Source organism: Perna viridis, chromosome 9 (genome assembly GCF_037379345.1).
Source record: "Perna viridis isolate PV_CMFRI_1.1 ecotype Kerala chromosome 9, ASM3737934v1, whole genome shotgun sequence".
Lineage (NCBI taxonomy): Eukaryota > Metazoa > Mollusca > Bivalvia > Mytilida > Mytilidae > Perna > Perna viridis.
This window is the reverse complement of record NC_142453.1, coordinates 31,078,680-31,089,471: the sequence shown is the minus strand read 5'-3', so window position 1 is coordinate 31,089,471 and position 10,792 is coordinate 31,078,680. Positions and strand designations below refer to the sequence as shown.

The window sequence follows — 10,792 nt, the reverse complement described above, 5'->3', positions numbered from 1 at the left end:
CTTTATCAAAAAGAAGATTTATATCTTGACTGAGTGAATGTTTTAGATTATAAGTGCGTTCGATTTCTTATGATTAAGATCGATAACCCACGGTTTGGCCCGTCGGTTTAATGTTTCTGAGTCTCTGTTTATTTTTATTTCTATAACATTACAATTATTCCAAGAGTGCGATATTGACGTCATCAGTGAACAAGAGCGCCTAACTCGACAGGTTATCCCCAATATCTTGATACATGTATAAAGGCTCTATCACAGTCTTGAAGTACATCAGCCTTTACCATACCTGGGGTTGACAACTCATTATTAATAAAAAAAAAACTGCGTAGGATATATTTTGTATATATATTTTAGTTATTAGTCCGTGGTACCATACCATATCAAATGCTTTTGAGATAGCGCAAAATATGTGAGTATTTAAGTACCGTTTATCCAAGTTTTGACACACAGTGGGATAGATTTCTATTAGTTGACAGATGTTTGTATAGAAGGCCGTTTGAAATTATTTAATTGTATATATACTGTGGGCCTATAATTTTCCGACTCGTTTTTATTCTTTTTTCTGTAGACTGTAATAATGCGTGTGCATTTCCATTTAGATGGGATTTTTTAGTTTCTTGATGGAAATCTAAAATGGTAGTTAGGGGGGTTACATATGGTATCTTATAATACATTTATGAATAAGGTTACTAATTAAGTTGTTTCCAGATGCTTTTCCAAGTTTCAAAACTTGTAAAATATCCTTAGCATCCTATTCTGTGACTGATGTATAATTGGTAGCAGTAGCTTCAGTTCTAGGCCGTGCATTTGGAGGTGTGGAATTCTCATCGATTATTGATGGAATTGAGCAGAAATAGTCCTTCAGTGGGTTTGCTTTTGATTAGTTCACTGGATGTAGTTATTGTAGTTTGTACCAGTTCCTTTCACCAGTTTTCGGGGTTTTTTTTGTCTTTTTTTTGGGGGGGAAAATGGCTAACATGATTTCGGGTCTACTTATGAGAAGGAATCTACTATTTCATTAGCCCTGATATCAAATTGTTCAGGAGCGTAATATTTCAAATCATTTACTTTATTTCTAAGAGACTTGTAACCGTTTTTTTTTTTGTTTTTTTGTAGGATATCTTTTTTTTATTTTATGTGGACGATCTCTTTTTCTTATTTCTTTTTCAATTCTGTATTGAATCATTGTTATTCTGTGATTTCTTTGTTTAGCATGTTATACATGTATAACCAAATTTGCTGAAGTATGGAGTATTTTGATATTAACAATTGTCGAGCCATGGCTCTTAAAAGCTCTGTCGACGTCAATCTTCATAACCTTGGCGTCTACAGGAATGTTTGGATTTGATATTTTGAGTGGGGGCCACCTTGTCCGTCCGTTACACTTTCAGTAACAGATTTCCCAGCTTCTATGGGAGAAAATACTTGGATATTTAGTATAATGCTTTTGCATGATAATCACCATATGAAGTTAATCATATTGTGTCGCTATTTTATTTCGACAAAATTTTAATTGCACACAATTTGCCACAGCGGAGGACATAATAAGGGTAAGCAAAGCAACCATGTTGTAAATTGGTGCGGGTACAGTGCATCAATGTAACTCGGAAATTTCTAGTCACTCTGTAAAAAGGGAGTCAACTTCATGGTTACCGAGATATAAGGTCTCATTATCGTATTAATTTTCCCATAGACTTCTATAGTGAAGTATTTTTAGGATTTTTAAGAAATATGTAAATTGATTCAATAAAACTTTCACTAATGTAGCATTTCTAAGGACATGTGAAAAAAATAATTTCCCGCAAAGTAAATAGGGTGAGTCCACAAAGTTCGGACATAAACGAAGTCTTGAACTATAAATAGCCATTTTCTCTACTTTCACTTTCGTTTTGCACTCACCAAACCAATCTTTTCAGTGGAACATTTTTGTGTTATTGTGTTAGATTTTCTTTTAAAAGTTTGTCATCTGATAGTGTGATGTTTGCTCTATTTTATAAGTCATTGTTCATATCTTTTGACAAACATTAGTTTGGAGAGAGGCAAAAAGAAAATGCACTATATACACCTGCTCAGGGATATGCAATGCGATACTGGTACCATAATCAGTAGAGTGAGGGGGTATGCAAGGTGGAGTATATTTATATAAGTTAATCTAAATAAAAAAAAGCATAAGGCAGAATACTTTTTTTTCAAATTCTTTTTCAAAATTGAAAATTGTATCGGTATTTTTAATTGAAAAATATTAAGCATTATACAATTGTAACATATACAATTCTCTTCATTTTGACAAGATTAAAGTAAATATATCTAATCGCATCTGCTACAAACAGTCGATCATGAAACGATTAATATTGATAAAAAAAAATACTGTAGCACACCACAGTGACACAATCTGTGACATGGACCTTAGTGTAATTAAATACAAGTAAATACAAGTCTTTGTTGTCTGTATCAAACATCAATAATAAAAAAAAACACAGCATGTCCGAGCCCATGAGATTACTGGGGGTCTTAAGTGGGTACACATACAGCATATCTGAGTCCGGGAGATAATTGGGATGGGGTGGGGTTAAAAGTGGATACACAAAAACTTATCAGGGCCCGCGAGATTAACTGGGGGTTTAACGTGTATAGTTACTGCCTGTTCGTGCCCATTAGATTACTGGGAGATAAGCCTGAGCCCGGAAGTAATTTTGGTGAGGGGCAATGTACCACTCAAAGTGGGTACTCAAAAGTATGTTATTGAAATGAACTGAAAAGGGTGTGCTCAAAGTGAACTATAAATTAGCAGCGTGATGGAATCTGTGGGAGTAAGGTTATATGAAGTATGAAGTATTTATACATTTTTCATTATTTTGAGAAGATTGTACATTTTGTAAGTGAAGTAAATATATCTAATTAAAAAGAAGTCACACCTGTTACATTCAGTCATTGACAATTATCAAGCAATTCATATTGGTAAAAAAAGTGCCGCCCACCAAATTGACATGATTTGTAACATAGATCTATAGCATTACCTACACATACAACATCTCCGAGCTCATGAGATAACTGTGGAATGGGGGGGGGGGGGTCCAAATTGGTTATATTCTGTATGTCCTTGAGATTACCGGGGGGTTCTTATTAGGTATATACGTACTTGTTCGAGTCGGTGATTTTACTTGAGGGTTCAAAATGGGCACAAACAGCATGTTAGAGCCCTTGAGATTACGGGTGGTTCATAGTGGGTACACATACAGCATGTCCAGGCCAGTGAGATAATTGGGGGGGGGGTGTCAAGGTCAAGGTTGTTATAAAGGTCAAGGGTCAAATGATAGCGAGTCTAACAAAAGTCTGATTGCAAGGATGTATCCGAGAAATATTGTTTCTCGCAACCACGTACAATGTGTATTGTCGTTTACATACTTAAATTGCTATATAATCAACCAAAATTTTCTAGTATAAATAGTGACACACATCCTCTGGATCCACCACCACGGCAGTATCCGGATAACTGCACAATCCTTTCTTATACAACAAACACATGGAAAATTACAACTCAAATCCCACCAGTGGCATTCAAATGACATTTTGTTACCAAAGGAAAAAAGGGGTGAGAAAAGGAACGGATCTTAGGTTCTTGGTTATTAAAAAAATTATAATTATATAATTGTAAATGTCGACCAACTCAGTACTTCGATTTATGCAGCCAAATCTATAACAAAAACAAAGATATACGGTTATTATACAGTATACATAGTGATAATGTGTTCGGAAATTCTGCAGTTCACCGTCAATCAATTAGCCTGTCTGTCCTATCTAATCTTGGTTGCTACCAAACTATAACTTGAAGACGATAGGAATCGATTTCCAGCAAATCCAATAAATAATTTTAGTGGTGCCATATGAACCGGTGAGCTATCAATGTCTCGTGTATAATAAAGCCAGGTAACTTCTGGATTTACAATGGGAAAGAAGATGGACATTGTCCTCAACTTTAAAGTGATATAAAACGTCAACATGTACTTTTCTACAAGACGGGTATTATTATATGTTAATAAATATGTAATTTCATATAGGCCCTGTTATAGGTTTTAGGTCTGTCATATTGGTTGAGGCGGTCGTATGTGTCCCGAGGCATCCCAGAGGACCAATACGGCTGTCGAGGCCAATATAATTGACCGAAACCTATAACAGGGCCAATATGAAATTACATATTTATTGACAGTTTTATTAACCAACTCAACTAAATGATTTGCAGAACAGTTGTTTTCGTGTTTTACCAACAACATGTGGGTATATTTGCATTATTCAGTCTTAAATATCCTTTTTGTATAAAGTGGAAGATTTTTTTGTGTTTCTGCAGCTTTTAGTACTGGTGATCAAAATTCATGAAATCTAATTCTAACTCAAAATGGCGGTGTCAAAAGACCGAAAGTTATGATGTCGTATTGGCCCTGGTTTGATCCATATTGGTCCACTTTTTCAATATTGGTCCCGTATAGATGCCCGGTTTGAATTCATATCAATTGGTCAGTTTTTGACATATTTTAACGTATTTTGGATATTTGGTTAATAATGCATTGTATAAATCATGTGTACAAGAAATAATGATGACTCGCTGTGTATTTTTCGAGAAAAATGCGATTAGTTGTTTGGAGGCGTAAATAGTAGATTGATGCTGACCAGTAAAGGTATATTTGCCACCGTCAAATCTGATTAACGGCGCTAAATCTTCAATACAATACGGTTGTCTCTATTCTACTGCAACTGGAATAAACGTCTGCGCATGCCTAAAAATGTTTCAAACGTTTTTCGACCTTACCTCTAAGACTTGTTGATTAGCTGTTTAGCAACAATAAGATGCATGGATTCTTATAACAGTCATATATGTATTTTTTTCTTTTTGCAGATGCAGGATTCTAATGGAAGAGACTATTTCACCGATTAAACAACGCAGGCATAGACAAGTTTTTATTCTACTCGTTGCTGTTTGTATTTTTGGTTTCTTTTCATGGAATGTTTATGGACCGACAAGATCGCGCATGCCTGTTGGAAATATTTTTATTAATAATGTATCTGGATTCATTTACATCAAAAATATCTACAACAATTTTGTTATGACTACAGAAAAACCTCATCTTAATCCTCATGATTTTAATTACATTTTATTAGAAAACAAAACTTGCCATACTTCAAATGGATCCGTGTATTTAGTTGTTGTCGTCAGCGTGGCATCAGGGAATTTTAAACAGCGGCAAACTGTTCGTGAAACATGGGGATCTATTGCAAAGACAAACAATGAAATCAAACTTGTGTTCATGTTAGGATCCGCAGCAAACGATGGCATTCAAGAGAAAATAAATAGCGAAAGCGATACGTATCACGACATTATTCAGGAAGACTTTGTTGATTCATATAGAAATCTATCGTTGAAATCCGTTGCATTGTTGAAATGGTCATTTACATATTGTTCGTCCGCTAAGTACGTATTGAAAGCAGACGATGATATGTTTGTAAACTTAAACTACCTAGTAAATGTACTTAAACACAGAAAACTTAATAATACTGTTATAGGTATGAAAATAACAGGTGCAAGACCAATACAAAATAAAAATTCCAAGTGGTATACACCTTCCGAAATGTTTAATGGGACTGTTTATCCTCCTTATTGTAGCGGTACATCTTACGTCATATCCGGTGAAAGTGTAAAGAAGTTATACATCGCTAGTTTAAATGTACCATATTTCTGGCTTGAGGATGTGTTTATTACTGGAATATGTCGAGTTAAAGCTAATATTGCCATTACAAATGACAATGGATTTACATATAATAAACCGAATCCTACAGGATGCGAGTTCCGAAAAAGAATTACAGGACATCGTTATAGTGATAAGGAAATCCGAAAAATATGGTCGGAGTTTACAGACAGGTCTCTTAAATGCAAATAGTAGTATAGAATTTAATCTTCAGTTAGATTGGGAGAGGCTGAAAGAATTGAAATTTAATGAATGTGCATGTATTTTGATTTTTTTTCTTTGAACTACAAAACATGTTGAAGCAGAAATACCTCAAATAGATCCAGTGTATTCTTAAATAAGAAACAACTTTTACGGTGACCAGGTGCTGACATTAGATATAAATATATTATGTTCGTTATTACTCTTTTTTTAAATGCACTGTACACCGAAGAACTTTGTACGATTTGTCGTTGAGTTGCCCATTCGTGATTGGATAAAACTGTTCGTCCAAACAACAGAAGCAGCAATATGCAAATTAAGAAAAATCCATCCTCCATTGATGAAAGAACTAGGCAAATTATCATATAAGGAAAATCCACTCACTAATGATAACAATAGTCAGAATAACGCTGACTAGAGACTGATATTAATAGCTCTATCAATGAAATGACGCACGTGTGAAAAAAAAAATAAACATGAATGGTTCAATCACGCCACCGCCCAGTGTGTACATTTGACCAGGACGCCAAGACAAAAATAGATTTTACGTGATAACCACTGAATGATTTTCAAAATAATTTCGACGAAATATGGTTCGATACAAAGATTAATTTATTTCCCCACAATGTAGATAAGCAAAATCTTACAAAAATGTGATAAACTCCGATAACCGTCTATGATGATTTAGACAGAAGTAGATTTATTGGATGGATTCGGCGAACGCCTCACCCTCAAACAAATCTTCTGGCTGTTTTAATAATCATAATCATAAATGAGAGCTTATAACTTTATTAATACCCGATCTATGATTTTTTTTCTGTTGTTTGTAGTTGTGAAACTCAAAACTCCTAGCGTCACGCTTAATTTAGGTAAGACCATAATGCAGTGTAATTCTTCGTTGATAAAGCATCCTATGCTGGGTTGTTCACGATTCTTATAAAAACAGACTGAGAAATTAAAACACAAAATATTACAAAACATAGCATTTGGACAAATTTAGCATTTACTTCCTTGTTGGAAAAGTTTATCATTTACATTTTGGTCAGCTGGCGTTAAATCGGAGATTTGTGATGGTAGCATATAATCTGTGCTTCCAAGGCAGACAAGGAAACATATTGGTGTAGTTTAATTGTGTCTGACGTTATTCTCTTTGACGCATGTTAATTTGTTTAAGGATATGCAGTTAATAATGAACAGTACGTCAAACGATATTATTTACATGTAGGTGTGATGTGTTTCTTGGTTTTGTAGAACGCTTAGTATTTTCCGCGTTGTTTATCTAATTTTTTACAAAATCACATTATTGCGGCATGGCTTTATTGGCGTTACAAAATAGTTGCATGTAATGTAATATCTAAAACCATTGGATTGATTTTGTGCTGATTTTGGACCAACCGTGATCATTGCGTCTTCTTCATAAAACAAAGTTGAAAATGTTGTAAACCTGTCACAACTGTTCTGGGATGGGGATTTTGTCGTATCAAGTTTTGTTTGATAGAGCATATCAGTTTATATATACTTTTACAATTAGTGGTCTTTCGTTTTAATGTACTACATCATTGTATTGACCCTAGAGAACAATACATATGGTCGATATGAACCTGCAATTGAGTGTCATTGACTTATAAATTCAATACCTCTGATAATTTAATACAACTCCAATTAATTTGCAATTTGTGAAACATGTTGATATTTGATATTCAAGAATTGGTGGTAAATTACTCAGGCAAATTTTATACAACACAAATAAATTTGCAATGTAATGAAAATATAGATTTTTGATATTCAAAAAGTGGTAATAAATCACTCATCATGGTCGGAGTTTACAGACAGGTCTCTTAAATGCAAATAGTAGTAAATGTTGCATTTTATAGCATTTAATCTTAAATTAGAATGGGAATTACCCAGTGGCATACCTGTATGAATTCTAACGTAAACACCATGGCTCGGATTAATAAAAAATTCTCCTCAAATACTTCTTTGACCCCACCAATGAGGTACTATAAAGGAATTTAGGGGTTTGAGGGAGTAGTTTTTGATGAAACCGATACCTGTACGTTATCTATGCATTACCTCTAACATCGAACTGAATGATATTAAAAGAAAACTTCATTTTTTTCCCAAGTTTTCATTAAGTTCGGGTTTTTGCTGTTGATTTTCTCTCGTTTGAAATTTACAATGTATTGAACATGTTTATATCAGTTTATATGTATTATTTTTTAATAGATAATTATACAGTTTTTAATTTGCACATGCTTTGTTAATTTACTCATTATTTGTGATGTACTGGTACACGATGTATACCATTTTGTCATATCATGCATTGTACTTGTATAGTGAAACCTCTCTTAAGGAGGTAGACCTAGTGTAAGGGTTGCAACTCTTACAAATCATTGGAACGTTTGTATTCATCATTTTACATCAATCTCATTTAAGAATCAAAGTAACTTGGACGGATTTCATTCTGTTTCAAAGCAAAGCTTGAAAGGCTTTGGTGAAATTGAATATGATAAAGGCACATTACAAATTTCGAGAGTTATGTCCCTTACCTTAGGTCTACCTCCTTAGACGAACCCCTTTTTATAACCCATCACACGAAATTGCGATGTATTGTGTAATAGCCTCCTATAATTTGTGTTTCCGTTCGTCAGCCTCTCCGCCCTTTTGCGGTTTCCAGATAATAAATTGAGAACAGATCAATGAATTTTATTTGGAAACTAACTTTGCATAGTTGTTTTGTACCATATAATACAGGACATGTTCAATTCAGTAAAATCCAAAATATAGTTTTCGAGTTAAGTCATTTTGAACATTGTGCCGTTCCCTTTTTATCACATGTATAATGTGGCGGGTTACATGTATCACTTAATGTTCCAGTATTGGGCTTTAAATAAAAATGGTTCGTCTTGTCGAGGTTTAAAATATATGTAAATGTATATAAAAAAAGGTTAGAAGTATCTGGTTAAGACAAGTTGTCGAATTATTCAGGGTTTGGTTAAGAGAGGATTCACTATATTAGATACTGTTAACACGTTTTATTTTTATTGTATCGTCACATACATGTTTCTTTAAAGATACCATTACTGGTTATAAATCGCGAGTATTTGCTGAGTTATATTGGGATAAATAAGCTTTTTAAAGTTTTAAACAGAAATAAAGATATATGATTTTTACCGTTTTATCACGCCTCTCGTATTTGAAACTACTAAAAAATATAGAAGCAGGATACATGTGTAAAATATCGCAAATAATACCTCACGTAAACTATGATGATGCACAAAAATCTGATATAAAGTTGATAATGCATAACAATGTGGTTTTATTGTCGATTATAAATCATCTAAATGTGTATGTTACATAAAATTATGGTACACTTAAATCTGATATAAATTGACTGATACATAACAAGATCACACCTGATTGATTAATTAATTGTTTGTTGGTGTTTAACGCCCGAACAGCAATATTTCAGCTATATCCAGGCGATGAACAAAACATGGATTATAAAATGAACATGAAATGATGATCAAATAAAAAATGGGATGGGACACAAGGGCACTGGAAATAGGGAGAGTTAGGTAGGATCAGGCAATTTAGCCTCCTGTGGCTGAGCGCAAAGATTTATACTCCGATATAATACCTTAGCAGGGTTCTTTAACGTGCGAAGAACGTGGCATCGTTCCCAACACTGTGTACCACTATGGTTTGCGGTCAGGTTTTCCGTATTTTGACCTAACGATTCCAGCATGTAGCATGCCAGGGATTCCACATTCAACTAAATGGGGCACACAATCCAGTTGCACTGTGGGCAGAGAGCCAGGGTTCTGAGCCTTATTTAATCGCGACAGGCTTAGCGCTGCTGTGGGCCTACTCATTTGACACCCGGACCGGCACGACGCCCAAAGAACGTGAGATAACGGATTATACTACAGACTCTGTGAAGTCAGCCTCGTAACTTTACCTTAACTTAAAGATCGATGGTAAAGGAAAGCTACTGACTAAACTTCGACAAACGCAATGACTTTTCATTCCGTATTGCCAACTTTCCTTTCGTTTGTGGCAACATCACTTCAGCACCTGCGTATGGAGTTTTTATATCCCAACTCATACGTTATACAAGAGCTTGCCGAAAATATGCAGACTTTATATTGTGCTAGACTTCTTACAATTACACTTTTGGAAAAGGGTTACGTTGCTACTAGATTGAAGTTGTCAGTACATAAGTTATATGATCGTTATCATGAACTCGTGTATCGTTACGGTGTATCTATCTGCACCATGAAAAAAAAACTGGTTTGTCCAAGGTGTCATGGTTTTCCTTTCATCTGCCCTGGACTTTGATTTTTATGAGCAATTTGGCGGGAGTTTCTAGAAAAGCAGAGGACGCTTACCCTACTGGTGCTCCTGCTCCATGCTCACAGTTTTCAGTGGAATCCTAGATGGTCATTTACTTTTGTTACTTTGTATGTACTATTTTGGTAATTTTGTGTTCTTTGTTGTGTCTGTCTGTTTTCCATGTCTGGCCTTATCCCGGATTACACTCTTTTGATGTCCGCTAAAATCTTGGTTCCCTTGATTATTCTCTCATGTACACAATCTGATATCAGACATTGATGACGCATACTTTTTTTACTATAAATTACAACAAAACAAAAGGTGTTGATAGATAGCTACTGATAAGAACATTGACTTGACTATCTGATGCAAAACTTGATGACAGATAACTAATTGATACAACATTTGGTGAAAACGGATATATATCTACCTGATACTAAAGCTGATAATGCAAACAGATAAAAAATAAAAATGAAAGATACAACAAATATTAAATAACTGATTAAGGAATTGATACTATC

The 10,792-nt window shown here is 34.5% G+C and overlaps 1 protein-coding gene across 1 annotated transcript; it reads left to right on the top strand.

The window, feature by feature from the left end:
• The first annotated feature begins 391 nt into the window (after positions 1-391).
• Positions 392-9,109, top strand: LOC148607789 (beta-1,3-galactosyltransferase 1-like). The gene is made up of 3 exons (XM_088543419.1): positions 392-406; positions 2,026-2,124; positions 4,889-9,109. The coding sequence occupies exons 2-3, from the start codon at positions 2,048-2,050 to the stop codon at positions 5,925-5,927; spliced, it is 1,116 nt and encodes a 371-aa protein (XP_088399545.1). The 5' UTR covers positions 392-406; positions 2,026-2,047; the 3' UTR covers positions 5,928-9,109.
• Positions 9,110-10,792: the final 1,683 nt, after the last annotated feature.